The sequence below is a fragment of the Polyodon spathula genome, chromosome 6 (assembly GCF_017654505.1).
Source record: "Polyodon spathula isolate WHYD16114869_AA chromosome 6, ASM1765450v1, whole genome shotgun sequence".
In the NCBI taxonomy this organism is placed as follows: Eukaryota; Metazoa; Chordata; class Actinopteri; order Acipenseriformes; family Polyodontidae; genus Polyodon; species Polyodon spathula.
The window spans coordinates 69,003,463-69,020,084 of NC_054539.1; the positions used below are offsets into that span (position 1 = coordinate 69,003,463).

The 16,622-nt window shown below is 37.2% G+C and overlaps 1 protein-coding gene across 1 annotated transcript in view; it reads right to left on the reverse strand.

Annotated features, from left to right (window-relative positions):
- Nucleotides 1-4,351: 4,351 nt before the first annotated feature.
- Nucleotides 4,352-16,622, reverse strand: part of LOC121317529 (hippocalcin-like protein 1) — a 33,436-nt gene continuing 21,165 nt past the window's right edge. The window contains exons 2-4 of the mRNA XM_041253559.1: nt 8,775-9,173; nt 6,086-6,191; nt 4,352-5,409 (exon numbers count right to left, since the gene is read on the reverse strand). Coding sequence (XP_041109493.1) covers nt 5,312-5,409; nt 6,086-6,191; nt 8,775-9,152 — 582 coding nt within the window. The 5' untranslated portion in view covers nt 9,153-9,173 and the 3' untranslated portion in view covers nt 4,352-5,311. The remainder of the gene's footprint in view (nt 5,410-6,085; nt 6,192-8,774; nt 9,174-16,622) is intronic.

Consider the following 16,622-nt stretch of genomic DNA (forward strand, 5'->3'; position numbering starts at 1 on the left):
TAGAAATATATTCTACACCAAAACATATATTAGCTACTTCTTGTAGTTTCCTCAGTACAGCAGCTTCAGGAGGGTTAGGGTAAGTGGCAAGGGGTTAGGGTTAGGGTTAGGAGTTAAGGTAGGGTTTTAGTTTATGGTTAAGGTTAGGGGTGAGGGGAAGGAGAAAGGCTAGGGGTCCAGTTTAAGGTTAGAACCTGCCCTCCTGCCCATAACATGGGTTGCTTTGCTGAAACATTCTAAGCTGATGGACAAAAATAAAACCTCAAACAGCTGTCTTGATTTACAAAGCTTTTGCTACTGGCTAATAAAATACATTCAGGAATAAACAATGAACTGGTGTTAAAAGGCAATTCATTACGTTTCAATCAAACTCCCTGTTGCATAATAAAAAAGGGCATGCTATTTTTATATAAAAATTATCTTACATATTAATGCATTTCATTTGATAATTTATTCATGTCGTGGCCTTAAAGATACCTGAAATCCCCTTGTAGTGTTTAACACTGGATAATTCACCCATGTGGGTCCATTGATCGTTAATTAGCGATCAACAGGGCTCCCCAGTAACCAGCTCAGAGGCCTCGCTTTATAATTAGTTTCATTAAAAAATAATAAACTGCATCAATTGATAAGTTGTTCCCTCTTTCATCCCAAACTCTGAAAAGTTATTCAATTTCTTTTTTCTTTTTTTGTTTTGTTATATATGTACTGAATGTTGTCTATACATCAACATTATCAAATAAGCTTTATTTGGCTATGGAAAATGTCACAAATCACTTCAAGTACCTATTTGTTGTGTCCTTATCTAAATCTGAGCTGGTATATTGATTACTTTCAGAGAAATGCCATTAACTGTCCATTAGGCGGCATTGGCTCTCCCAACAGACAGGCAGTATTGCAAGCTTGACGTTACACACTGTATACTACAAATACAAGGCCTTTATTCATCTTTTGTAACTGAAGATTCACAGTAGGCAATATTCATGAATTTGACACACACCTTATGCCCTTGCTTGAACTGTTGGAGAATGGTCAAAAAACAAAAGAAAAGAATGAACTGTACACTTCAGTGCAGCCAAGACCCAGTGGGGACTCTGTCAACCTATTATATGTTTTTCATTTGACCAAGTTGGCCACATAAAAACACCAAATATCAGAAAATGGCTTACATTTACTGGGAAAAAATAAGTCAAACATCATCAGGGCCATTCAATTAGATAGTTAACTACATTACAGAATTAAAACACTGTCCCTCAACAGCATTCCGTTAGTCCCAACAATTCAGAATTTCACTTTCCCTTTTATTCTGTTGTGAAATGGCTTTGTTGCATGAACTTCAAGGCAATACCAAAAAACTAAACCAATTTACCAAGTGTGTGACAGGGTAGCGTCACGGCCCAGGCTGGCTCTCGGCAGGAATTAGACCCAGAGACAGAAAGCTGCAGTTTATGCGCACGTTTATTAAACACAGAAACAAACAAAACACGGCACAGGGGGCAAAAGTTTATAAAAAAGAACAATACACTTAAAGACTGGGCATCAGCCTTCACTACCACATTGAAAACTACTACAACAATCACAGCACAAACAGTCACCACCAAACTCCTCCAACAAACATTTCCTTCTTTTTTATACATGTGGCCACTTCCCAATTTGCACCTAATTAAGCTAATTCGGGAATGGCCACACGTGACTGCTGGCAGGGACAGATTTAACCCCATCCCCGTTCCTCACACACTATTTACACACTAGATACAGTACATGCTGTCTTACAAAAGGGACTACACTGCTCTGTCAAACTAAATGCGGGTAGCCATACAAAACAGAAGTCATGATGCGTGTCAATCCTGGAAAAGCAAAATGCGACGAGGAGCTTCGGCACAGAGGTGCTGTGTCCCATTGAACTGCAGTATTTAAGTTGAGTGTTTCAGTACACAACAAAGGTCAGTGGTATTACACAAGGTAAGAGGGGTCAGTACAAGACTGACCCTGCAGGGTACATGAGGTAATGTGTGCCAAGGGAAACGTATCGGGAGCATAGAGTGTAAGATACCACTTTCCTGCCAAGCCTTCAGCTGTGCCCTGATCTCTGCCCAGTCTGTGTTTGAACAACTGTTACATATAGATATACTTTATTTCAAGAGTGTACGAAAAAAAAGTGCATTTGAATTTTTTTTCTTAGTTACTAAGTATATAAACACCTGATGCATGGAAAACAGAAGGCATATGTCTTGAAGCAACAAACTATGGAATACTGCACCCAGCTGCTGTACTTTCCTAGAAGTCATATACTATGAGCTGATTTTGTAGGTTTTCAGAAGCTGCATTACAGGTTAAATGGGAGCATCAAAAAGTAAGAGGTAAAGATTAGATTAGGAAAGCAGCATCCACTCGAGAAGCATTTAGCAGCTATTTGACTGCACAGTGTTTAAGAGCTATCAGGACTGAACTGCATGTGTCTGCTGAAACCCATAGGGAATCCAGTCTCCAAGTGCATCAATTACAGGTGTTCTATGGGTTCAACATAGCTCCCAGGATGATGTTATACATCTAGTGAAATCAGGTCTGATGGATAATGACAGTACTTATTGCTAAGAGGGACCTTAGAAAGACCTGCCTAAGACTACTGTGATTGATCTCCAAAGCTGTTTTCTACAGATTAGCAGCACATGGCTATCATAATAGCAAGAGAAGCCACTCACTGTCTATTTGGATTTAAGATAGGCATTCTAATCCAATGAGCCTCACCTCCACTTGTAGGATAAGAAGACACAGCCCTATTAATCTGTCCCACGTTACTTTCTACATTACATTTTTACATCATAACAGCTTACAGTTAACATGTGGGACAAGGCGATCTGCTGGGTATAGCAAGAAAAATACAGACTGTTTTTCAAAAGGAACAAAATGAGTTCTTAAATGGAAATTACTGTGACTTTGTGCTGCCTCTATCTTGCACCCTTTCATAGTGAATATTTCATATTCAACCAGAATTTGGTAACTATCAAAGGACGCTAACAAACTGTCTAAGTTGCTCTCAAGTCAATAAGCATTCCAACTGACAGTCAACTTATTTTACTATTGGTACCAACAATGGCTTGTGTGCCCTAGTTATGAAACTGGGAACAAGCAGGACAACAGTGGGAAACAAATATGTATCCTGGTAGTCAGTTCTGTGTTCCAGTTCTGTGCATTTAGAACAGGTTCCCGAGATGTTGAAATACTGGTTTTTTTGGGGGGGGGGGGGGGGGGGGGGGGGGGGGGGGGGGGGGGGGGGTATGACATTAAAACAAAACATGAAGGCCTAAGATCTAATACAAGATCTAATCTGCAGCTCAGTAGCCTACCTCTTTAGTTTGGAAAATTAGTGTATAAGAAAATAAATTATAGTCTGGTGTTCAAATCATTGTAACCTGGAATCTATAACGAGGCACTGACAATTTGTTTTCCCTGTAGTAATGTTTAAGCTTCTACTCTCTTAGCATCATGCAAGGAGTATGGGATATCAATGAAGACACACACATCTCACAGAGCATTTCACACAGTGTGGTGCACTATGTAAACCTTGGGTAGCCAGGTGAATTAATTGTGTGGCCTAATGATTTGATCTAAATGCTTGTTCACAGAAAGTAGAGGGAATGACAGCAATAATTAGTATTGCGGCATCTCTTATCTTCACAATGGAATGACTTGTGGCCAAGCCTTTTCTCCATTCTTTATGGAGTTCAAAAGTGGAATGATGATATTATTGGGTTTTTTTTTTTGTTTGATTGACAGAATGCTTCATACTTGTTTTGCCAGCAAAGTCATCTCGAGAAGGTGAGCCGAGACACTTGCACTTCTAAACAATTCCACCTGTGCCCTGCGCCTTACTGAATCAAATTTCCAATCACAAAACAGTGGTCAAATGTTCTTCTAGCCTGATGAATGCAAATCACTTCTTCTCCAAGTCATAGGATACTGGATAAATCCTCAATTCACATGAACGGGGTGTGGGTAGTGTCATGTGTTGATAACCAAGGAACTATCCAATTTGCTATCAACACGTCAAGTTGGTTTGTGAAAAGGCATCAAGTGCCAGGCCCAACATGTTTACCTTGCTGTAGTGGAAAAATCATTCTGTTAATCACAGGTAAGATAGTCAGGCAGCCACATGACACATACAACACTGGTCACTAGCTGGAATGTGCTCATGTTTTCTAGCATTTACAACTGGGTTACATTACTTAACTGCAACAGAAATCATGCGCTCACACAAAAAAGGTAGACTTTATTTTTAATTATATTTGTTGGCAGTAGGCAGATGAAAATAATATCAAGTAACACTGGAATGCACATGGTTCATTATAAACATATGGACAATAATCTATGTAGAGATTTTGCAAAAGGATACAACAAATGCTGTCTTCCAGTAATTGGTTGTATTCTGTGCCAATGAAAAGGTCACGTTTCACTAAAACATATACATTAACCCTGACCCTTTTTGGTCAGGATCATGAAGAATAAAATAACAATATTAATGTTAATTATATATTAAAAAACAAAAATAATAATAACTTCCATTTTTTTTATTTACTAAAATCAATACAAATATATCCACAAAACTATGGTCATGCAAAGTCACTAGTGATTAAGCATTACAAATAAGAATGGCATTTGCAATCAATCTGCACTGGAAACAAAACATATATATATATATATATATATATAATTTTAAATTGACCTTAACAAATACAAATGCATTCAATACATAGTGCTCCCATAAGTTTACTTCACAATATAAGCAACAAAATTCAGAAACGTACATTTACATACCTACAAGCAAGACTGCTAAAGAAAAGCAATCAAACAAATTCAATGCATCTTTTCACATCTTAACTACATTCAGTTGGAATTTGCCAAACAGGTGCATCCTTCTCCAGTAGGTGCTTCTTGTCTTTTAAAACTGCAACTCAGAATGGACAGTCTCACCTACATCTGCTATTTATTGTTAGAAATAAGCTCTTTATAGCTGGTTGTAAACATAAGTTAACTTAAAAGAAGTTGACATACAGAACAGTTATTGATACCTGTGGGTTTAATAATAATAATAATAATAATAATAATAATAATAATCATATAAAACTGTTGCATAAGTCAAGCACAATGCTGCTTCCACTTTGATACACAAAAAAATAAAGAAAAAAGAAACAGGACTGAATGTGGCAATGAATTTGTGTCCACCAATGACCTAGGAATGATTTAAAAGGCATCCATTTGCAAGCAAAGCCAGTGGTTCAGTGGAAAGTGTCCAGATAGGTGAGATGTCCAATCAGAATTGACTTGCACAGCTGGGGTCGCACTGTAACAAACGCACAATGGAAGGGTCGCTCTTAGCACCTTTAATAAACTCCTCAAGAGAAAGTTTTCCTGAGAGAGGAAATAAGAAAATAAATAAAACACAAGTTTAGTTTGTGTATGTGTTTATGTCCTCACTTGCTCTGTTATGCCTCGTCTCCACCTGATCACACAGTATTCTGTTTTGGGGTTTCCATCAGAAATACTGTCAAAGCTCATAATTCACATTTAATTCTAGTGACCACAGAAAGGGCACGATATACAGTATAGGGCTGCAATATATTACTCATTATGTTGTATTTGGCTGCTTGTTTGCATGTTAGCTCGATGTGGATATTACCAATAACCTACAGTTTAATAAATTCCATTTACCCCACAACTCTAACTGTTTGTTTAAGCCAGTGCATGTACAAGCATGGGAACCTCAAAGAACCCATAAAGGATACTGATGGTGCAGAAAATCACCAAAACCATGAGAATAGTACAAAGTCAATTGAAAAGGAAGGGTTACAGGGTTAAACTGTCTTCTATTCTGTGTTATTTCATACAACATCAATTTAATTTGTTTTTCTATGGGTGTCTTGCTATAATGCAGCCCTCGATATATAGGCCCTCGAAATCAATTACCATGAAATTTTGCCTTCACGAAAATGTATTCGCTGTGATGGGGCTGAAATGAATCAGTAATTCAATTCTAATTGGTTTAGGTGTGAAAGATCTGCCTCTGAAGTGCCAGAGCTTCACTCACCATCATTGTTTGCGTCCATTTGTTGAAAGATCTTGTCTGTGCGCTTCTCTGGAGTGGACTCGTCCTCTGGCATCTTCATTACAGAGGACACCATTTTGTAAATCGCCTGACAGAAGAGAAAAACTATCTGTTACACACTTGAAAAACATAACAGAATAATAAGGACCCTTAGTGAAGGCATTAATAAAAAATCAACAGAAAACTGAAATTGCATTCAAAGTCTGAACAGCAGATATTGCTTGTGACTTATTAGCATTAGAAATCCTAGAAATGTATTCACAGTGCAACATTAGGCAGTTTGATCCTCGGAGACTGACGGCATCACAATGGAAAGTTATTAGGTGTCACATTTCTCAAATAACATTTGAGATCACCTATATTTGGCATGACGATAGAAAAATCCAACTCCTAGCAGGGACAAATGTCATTGGCCTTCACTACTGATGCCTGGTCACGTCCCTTCATCATGACTGGCAGGGCTGAGTGCATGAAGCCTTTTCCTATTGCAGCCACTAAATCAGTATTCATTATTAGGAAGGAAGGGTTCTACCAAGATGACATTGCCTCTGTCCATACGCTCAATCATACCGGTACTTTATTAAAAATGCTATCATATTACACTTTGGACAATTGGTTTATGCTTATATTGCAGATTGTTACACAAGAAAACTAAAACTGCCACTAGTCCTATAAATCATACCAAAAACAAAACTGAATCTAAATAGATGACTGATCTGATGTCAGGAAAGTCTTGCAATGTTTGAAAACCGCACCGAAGCAATATGCTGTTTCGTTTTTCAAGCAATTATTTATATTTGACATGACATCTGTACACTTCAGGTTTTGAGATACAATTAAGGACTAAAGTGTCAGCCTGAAGTGTTGAAAGTCATGTGACTGTAAAAGCTATTTCTTTTGATACACTTTTAATTAAGCCTGTTGAACTCCCCACATTGTTATACTTGCTAAAGCTTGACAGATGGTAATTAGATACTGGAGGGTTGCTGTCCGAAAATGATTTGTCTCGATTGCCGGTTGGTGATCCCATTGGTGGAGGATGATTGTAAACCTTCACAGAGACAGATTTGTTAAAAGTGCCTAAAAAACTCGAGTTGTGGGTGTTGAGCGACTGCAAATGACATTTTGTGTTTGAAAGTGGTCGGGGGGGTCACAGGTATCAAATATGGGTCATAGGTCAAGTATAATCTGCTAGACGAGTATGGCATTTTGACGTCACTATTGCGGTGTTATGCCGAATGGCCCAGGATGCATCCACTGCCATATCCCGCTGTTGTTTTAAAACATGGCATCCTGCAAAGGAGCCTTGTGTGGAATTTCTTTACCAAAGCAGGAGAAAACTCATTCAAAGGAAGAAACAATTTTTTTTTTATTTAACCTAAAACAAAATAGGTAAATGTTTCATAAGTGTGGAGTAATGATTTTCTCATACTGATTTCATTTGGTACTTTGCACCTTACACATTTTGGAGTGCGTCTGCTCTCGGTGTTAATCTACTTCATTCACAAACATTTACGGGTTTCAGTCTGTTTTCTGGGACACAACACTCACAATACTGTATTTATTTGTTTATTCATTTTTAAATAAAGGCTACTTATTTTACCTGTGCAATAACTTTAGATAAAGCATTTTGCATGGGAAGCCACATGGTTAATATTAATAATCATGACAAAAACCCAACAGGATGCTGTTATGTTGTTTTCTTTCCAATTTAGTTCCTGAGAAGAACAGTCGCCGCAGCTATTACTACTGACATGTGCTTACCGCCGGCTGTGTGTTATTGTTTTCTGGAAAACATTGATATCCTGTCAGTTAAGAAAAGGCTTAATGCAAAGCTTTACATATCAATGACTGTTAAAATGCTTCAGAAAGAAAACCAGTCATAAATAAAAGATGAAGTCCAATGATAACTACCCTGCTACTTACCCACCAGATATAGACCTGCGTATAGAGGGTAATTACTCACTCAAGTTAGTCGGAAATCCATTCTATTGTTCCATTGTTACCACGAGAAAAGGTCATCCAAAAAAATTGCCTTACGCCTATAATGTTTAATTCTAAATCAGCCCCACAGATACAAGCAACAAGTTCTTCAGTGGCTGCAACAAATGGAACAATCCATAAGCATCCGTCACCATGGGACACAAATAAACAATATTTAATGACACGTAAAAACTATAGCATTGTAACTTTTCCAGCATTTCTTCTCTCTATATAAAAAGCCTACCTATATAAAAAGCCGGCAGCAGTTGTATGGGTGGCCAAAGTGAAAGTCAATTTCACCACCACTAAACAAGTAAATAATCGTGAATCATAAGTGTTATTCAATCATGCAAGAACCTTGATGATGTGCAAATAACTGGCCTGACCTACCAGTTGAGCCTAATGAGTTGAAGTGACTTACTGAGGTTACACTGATGAGTGTGGATTGGAAGTTGCACAATCTTGATAAACTGTCACACTGCACTTTATTTGCATATTTTAATTAGTACTGCATTAGCATTCTGTGAAAGTATATATCGAATCCAAAAGCACTCTGAATAAAATACCTTTCATGAAGGTACAACGCTAAACAAATAATTACATTCAAACACTTTTGCAGTATTTGCATATGAAATTAAATTTAAAAGCCCTGAGAGGAATTAAACCAGCAATAAAAAGGGGTACTTGCCTGTACTATTTCAAGCATTTCTCCCCGACTAATGTACCCGTTCCCGTCAAGGTCATACATGCTGAACGCCCACTTCAGCTTCTGCTCCAGTTTCCCCCGAGACGTGACGCTGAGTGCAATGATGAACTCCCTGAAGTCTATAGTCCCATCTCCGTTGGTGTCAAAGGTGCGGAACACATGCTCTGCAAACTTGGACGCATCTCCATAAGGGAAGAAGTTTGCGTAGATTTTCTTGAACTCTTCAACAGTCAGGTGTCCAGTTGGGCAGTCTTTGAGGAAGCCTTTGTACCACTCCTGGAGCTCGTGGTCTGTGAACTCAGTGTTCTCCCGCAGGTCATGCAGCACCTCAGGGCGCAGTTTACTGTTCTGCTTCCCCATCCTCGCACGCTCCGTCTAGCCCTGGAACAAACCACAAGACGTCGTTAGGAGGACTGCAGCAACAGAAACTGCATGAAAGTGAATTGGTTGTAGCAGGGAGTCCAGGGAATGAGCAAAAACAGCTTTTAAAAAATGGATCTTAGGATGGGGGAAAACCGTATAAAAGCAATGGGAATAAAGATTTGAGACATTTTAAAAAACACAACATAATCTTCAGTGCTGATATAACCTCCCGACCTACACCCGCACAGCGTGTGGAATAGCATTCCTATAATAAATGAATGCACACGTACTGGTGTCTCCACTACAGAGACAAAAAAAAAAAAAAAAAAACAGAACTGAACTGGGCAAAGCAAATTATTTTCCATATTTTAAAAAATAGCTCACTTTGAAATTCTGTTAAGATGCTTATCTTTCCTGTTTTCTAATAATGAATAGCATATTTGCACGTAGCCACCGTCTTCCAGCAAATCTGTGAAAATATCAAGTAGAGCTCACTGACCTCCCCTGGATAATCATTTCCAAATAATTACAGTATGTCATTTAGTGACTGCAGACTTAAAACACAATATTTTGGTTGAAAATACTGGAAAGTTCCCACTTTACTGTTCCTACTAAATTTACTATCACTGGCAACATTTTACAGATATGAATAGACATAGCAATATTTCTGTATGTACACCACATTCTGGAAAATTCCATGGTTAAGTGTTTTTTGTTTTTTGTTTTTTTTGTAACCATGCATGTAAAAAAAAGCATATATCTGAGAGGAAACACACGAGGGAGAGGAATAGCAACAAACCACAAGCAGACTGGAGGAGTCGGTGACTGACCTTTCAGCTAGAGGCGAGTAAGTACAATTCTCTGAGAGATGGGCGTGCCTGAGGCACCGTATGTATTTAATGTTACACAAAGTTTGATGTCCAAGTCGGAAATAACAATACTGGGAAAAAATAAATAAATCAATTTTAAAAGCTGTATTAAAAAAACTTTGAATGTTTCTCTATTGAGAAAGAAAGCTTTGAATTTTACTAACTTCACGGTCGACGCAAATTTAAAATGGTAAAACTGACTGAAGCCAGAAGGTAAAAATAAATTTTAAAAAAATCAGATAGCATTACTAAAAGACCTCAGAATCATCCGTTTTTTTTAGAAAAGATACAGGGGTTTCCTGTAAGCAGGAGTGTCAGAATAAAACAATACTTCTCTTGTGTGTCAAAAAAAAGATTAAAGGCATACAGGGGTTAAAGTAAAATATACCTATGTAGGTGGCCTAAGGCTACAGTAAAACTCTGAGCAGATTTGTCAGAGACTCACAGTGAGAATGCCACTGGGCCTCTGCTTGTCAGTGGATAGGGTGAGTTTTCCCATGAAGTGAGAACACCTGCTAAAAGAGGATCAGGCAGCTGCTACTGTGAGAGAAAATCTTCCAAAGAATAGCATGTGCAGTCTCAAGCATGTCTAACTGCACATTGTATTTAAGCACGGGGGAGTATCTGAATCACCAGATATTAAACTGAAATCTGTTGTATTTCACAGCGCTGTAATGGTCCCGAGGAGCTTCCACTCACTGTGTGTCAATAAGGCAGGTGGGAGGCACACAGGATAGTGGATACATTCACAGAACACAAGGGGAACAGGCTAGGAATCGCTTTGACACATCCTTTCAGGGACTTTGTCTGCTTACAAGTCTCCCTTCATCTTTGTTGCAAAGGAAGCTCTAACACTTCTTGGCAAGTTCTAAAATAAAAGGGGAAGTGTAGGCAGTGTAGTGTAGTTGTTTTTTTTTTATTGCAGTCACTGGGACAGTCTTGAAAACTGTGAAAATATTATCATTAATATTTATATAAAGGGGGAAGTGTAAAATATTAAATATATTAATATATTATATATACTGTCTATATATAATATATAATATATATATATATATATATACTTATATATATATATATATATTTTTTTTTTTTTTTATTAAAATGCATTTTATTCCCTTTAATATTCCCTGACAAGTATCAGAAATACACATTACAGATGTCAGAGAAAGTGTCTTTCATAATTAAACAACCAAAAAGCTAAAGCTTCACAATTTTACAAACCGGTCTATATGTAAAGCAGTGACCCGTCTTGTAATCAGTCCTCCGAGACCTATAATTAACACAGAAGTAATAGCAGCTCACCAGTTAAACAGTTGAAAAAACTGAACCGCCGACAGTGAAACTGCAAGAGCCGCATGCGGAGAGCTTCATTATATCCGTTTTGTATGCTTTGTTAACAGAGAAAGCCTTTCCTTCCTGAATAATTGAATGAGTAGTGTTTTCTTTTATTTATAGCCTGGATAAGCACAACATTATTGATGTGAGTCACAACTGGTTTTCTGCAACAACAAAAAAACCATTATCAGCATAGTTCCATTTTTGCACTAGCATGCCCATCAATATAAAAACATGCTCTAAATCGCATTATGCTATATAGTAAAACTGACTCCAATCACCAAACCCAGGTCAGTGTACTACATGCAGCTGCCCCTGGGCAAAATACTAGAGTGCTTTTTTTCATTCAGTAACAGGACAGCAAAAGCATGGTCTCCCGTTGCTTCATTAATACAAAAGTTTGGATATCAAACTGCCTCTCCAAATGTTTCATGAGCATGCTGAACAATATATTTGTAATAATCAAACCTTTGTACTTTATAATATGCTACAGAACATACATCACTATTTGGTAAATTATATTAACACAAAGTTGTCATTATAAATAAAAAATACAGTACAATATAATCTTTAATAATACAGATGGTACACCTGAATAAGGGTATTGCACAGGTTATAGTGTTCAAGAATCACACACTTTGCCTGTGCAGTATACAGTGATGTCAACATCAGCAGATTGCTGAGCTAGTCTTTATTATTATGTCATACATAAATAAACCAGGGAATTTAGTTTTTTTTATTATTATTTTAAACCTCAGGGACCTCAGGAGACTTTGTCTTCTAACATTGTAGCGTATCTAGTTCATGATTGAAATGAGGTGGCGTATTGCAGGAACAGAAAACTAGCATTGTTGTACAAGGGCAAGCGATCTGGGTACACTGAAATCCTTAGGAGTTTTTATTTCTCCTGGCGCACGCGCACAAGCAAATGTTACCAAATGTATTGCCCAGTTGATTTAAATACGTTTAAAAAAACAACACTGCGATACGGACAACACAGCACAGCATTTCTGTGGCATTTTAAGACTCACTGCTGTGTTACTCTAAAAGACAGCAAAGAACCACGTACAATTTCAAAAAGCTTCCTGAAAAATGTTATTGGAGCCCAATTACCCCCTAACTGCCTAAAACCCTGTTTAATTAAACAGGTTTTCTTGAGCATCTATTTTCACTGTCTGGAACAACTACTCCATTACATCAGCACAAACACCTCCACATATTACAAAGCAACACATTTTTTTGTGATGATTTAGAACATCTAGAAAGAAGCTTTGAAAGGAGGTAAAATGTACTTCCAAAACAAACATCTAATGCGTCGTGCAGCAAAATATTCCAACACAGGTAGATTAATATAAGAAAATGGAAAACTGCACACAAACCATTTAATGCAGTCACCTGCAATGGCATCACAGAGCATCAGGAAGGCAAATAGATGCACAGGATCTTCTTGATTAGAAATAATTCAGCAATGGGAAATACATTTAGTGGTGTCTTTGTTATTTCCGGAATATTTAGCATTTTGAAATCCGCACAGTTGCAGGATTGATACACCTGGTTTACCTGTGGTGGATACCCTTTCAGCGCAGTTTTATATTTTCCACTGCGAGTATTATTGATTATTTTTACTATGCATTGGTACTGGATGTTGCTTTTGTCTACTGTAGTTTGCGAGTACTCTTGAAACCTTAATAACAGTTTAAATTGTATTGATCCAGCATGGCTTGTCCCACAGTTTAGAACATTATTAGAAATGGTAGACACACAACCATGACTCCAAAATACAAAGGGTAATGCTGTTTGGAGGTTGGGATGGTGGAGGACATAAAGGAAAGGAGCGAAGCAGAGGCTTCAGAAACTGTTCATCACAAACCTTTCCTTTTCTTAGTTCTTTATCTGCTGGACCTTCTAAAATACAGAACAATGTGTTGTCCATTATCTGTATATATATGTATATATATATATGTGTATGTGTGTGTGTGTGGGTGTGTGTGTGTGTGTGTGTATATATGTGTGTGTGTATGTATATATATATATATATATATATATATATATATATATATATATATATATATATAAAACAAAAAAAATGTTTTCATTTCTGTTCCTGTTCTGCTCTTTCAAATAGTTATTGTGTACAGTTACTGCATAACTCATCTTGAGACACTACATACAATCTGTATGACAGCTGCTTTATGATTCACTGGGTAATAACAAGCACAAATCAAAGCAACCCAGCCACCCTCTCTGTCTGCCTGCTGTTTAATCTGACAACAAACACACAAGCACTGCATTCTATCTTCAACCAATATGTTCATTTAAGCTTTTAAGCAGTGGTTTTGTCAGACTTTTGAACATTTAACAATGTTAGCAAAAACAAATAAATAAACAAATAAAGCAATAATACTAGACAGAGAGGATTACCAGATGTTACTGTCTGTTTTTTTTTGTTTGTTTTGTTTTTGGGTTTTTTTGGCACTAATAAAGCAGAGCCAAATCCAAAATATAGGGATATTACTTACAGCTTCTGGTGGGTCTCAGACAGTATAGCAGAGAGTACAGCTCATTTAGCAAATAACATGTTGGTGTCCTTGTTCTCAGCAGTGTAATTGAATCAGTGTTTTATTGGTAAAATCAAACACTAAAATAATAATTCTGGCAACAATGATGCTTATGAAAAAGATAGAAACTTCCATAAATTCAACAAACAGGACAAGAGAGAGCGATCTTTTTCTAGGAAAAAAAAAAAAAAAAAAAATTTGTTTGCTGTGCAGCTCGTTTTTTCTGGGCTAAAATGTGCTCTGGCTTTTCTGTTCCGTACCACATCGTGTATCGTTATTGCTGTGTTATCGGTTTGACAATGTGGGCAATAATCCTTACACTACTAGTGCATTACAGTGGCCATTTTGAGAAGAGCTTTGAAACAGAGTTTAAAAGCTGTAAGTATAAAAAGTTGGCAGATGTTAACAATGAAAAGAAAAATCGCAGGTACGCTATTTAAACAGTTGTAGCAACACATGGGGATGTATAACACTATTACTCTTTACAGGTCTTGTAAGACAGCAGAATTTGTATTACTTCTGAAAGGGCTGTGCAATAAATACATGCAAGATACCTTTACGCAATGTTATACCTGCTCTGTACAGAATGCATCATCTTGGACTGTGATTTTGCAACATAGGGTGCAAAGTTGTGCCTGGCCGGTGCTTGGAAGGCCGACCAAATAATGCAATGTAAATAATAAAGATTAGGAACGCAAGCTCCATTTCCTTAAGTCCCTTTCTCTGATCTTTTCTAATGCAATGTTTTACTTGCCTTATAGGACTGCAATATCAATACTGTAGCTCTCACATTACAGTTCAGTGCGGGACTTCAGAACTTCAATAAGGATCCAGTCAAACAGGCTAATTTTAGAGTGTGCTTATCAGTACAGTACAAGCTCTCCTTAAGCGCCCTTGTGTTTAACCTTCTACATAATCTGTACCGTGCTATGTACAAGTAGACCGGCAGGGTAATGCCTATATATATATATATATATAAATATAGCTATATAATTATATATATATATATATAATATATATATATATATATATATATATATGCTACTTTTCTTCACAAAACAGCTGCACAAGAACGCTGCTTAGTGTACAGTTCTGTGGCAGGCTTTTGTTTAGCAAGGGCATTAACCACGGCACTGCCCGCATTCTTTTATATGAAAACTCCAAGCAATCCAATAAAAATAGTAAATGTGAAAGACTTTCAAGCATGCTCTAAATGCATGAATTCAAAACCTTAAATCAGCAATGATCTTTAAAAAAGATATATGTAATAGAGTAATCTGTCATGTATACGCCTGCGGTGGGGCCAGAGTAAGGGTGGATATGTAAAAAGCCGGATAAATGAATCCTGTTTTAAATACCATTATACACAGCTGTAACAATTACTGTATGCAGCTTTTTGCTTGTGACCGAGTAGTCCTCTGTTGTGTGGGTGCGTGCATTTGCTGCTCAGTGACAGGCAGGAGAGACCGAGATGGAGGTTAAAGTTGATACGCCCCGCAGGTGAACCGGATTTAATTACATATCAACACACTGAACAGCTCACGTGACACTACCAGCAATGGCAGCACACTGAGTACATACAACAAAGTGTACAAAAACTTTGCTAGGATCTACAATATCTGAACTAATCTTCTCTGTTCAATAATAAATGAACGTTGCTGAAGATCATGGTGGATAGGTGGTGAGGGCAGATAGATTCTTCCGTTCCATGCTGGCGTTTCTTCTCCTGTATCACAGTGATGTACACCAGGCTAATAGGTGAACATAATTAACATCCAGGGAGCAAGCAATGTCAGCATGCACATCAATTCAGATGTTCTGGTGTCTACCTGTTTGGTTTCCAATATTAACAACATTTAAAGCAATGTAATGAAACCTTCAACCAGGTACCAGACAGAGCAACCATTCGAAGAGCTCTGCCCCTTCACTGCAAGCCTAGTATCAGCACACACATACACCCAGAGAAAATAATTGCACTACACTAGTGTGTGCTTTATCAGATGCATGGGTTCCCACATGTCTAAAACACACTCCTCTCCTAAAAAGACTGGAAAAGGGAGCCCATATAAAAAGGTGTTTACAGTATAATACATGATAATGTCAGATCATTTTCAGATGATAATCTGTTCTGGTGGTATTTCACATCTGCCCATAGTAATGAAATTATATGAAACTTTCATACCTGTCATGGTTTTCAATCTATCCAAAAAAAAAAAAAAAAGTTGTAGATGATTTTATTAATGTATACAAAAAATTCTACAAGATAAAAAATATTGGATTAAACATGGTACTTAAACTACAGTATAAAGATATGTAAATTAGACTGACTTTGCAAAGCACTTTTATTTCTTTATTTTTATAAAAGGGACATTCTTCAGTATTGCTATTTTTGCCGAAAGGACATTCAGAGAATGTTTCTTAAATCATATTTTATTTTATTTGTATTTGTTTAACAAACAACACAATCATAAACAACAGTCAAAGATTATTACTACATTTTGAACCGGCATTCGGCAGTGCCTATGTGTTTGCGCGCAAAAAGAAAGTGGAAGTTGCTTATACCAGATAAAACATTAATAGTATGTAGAGGAAATTAAATTAGAATTTGATAACCAAATGACAACACTGTAATCGGATAATGTACAGAGAAATCAATGAAATAATGAAATGACACTGTAATTGGATAATGTGTGGGGAAATCA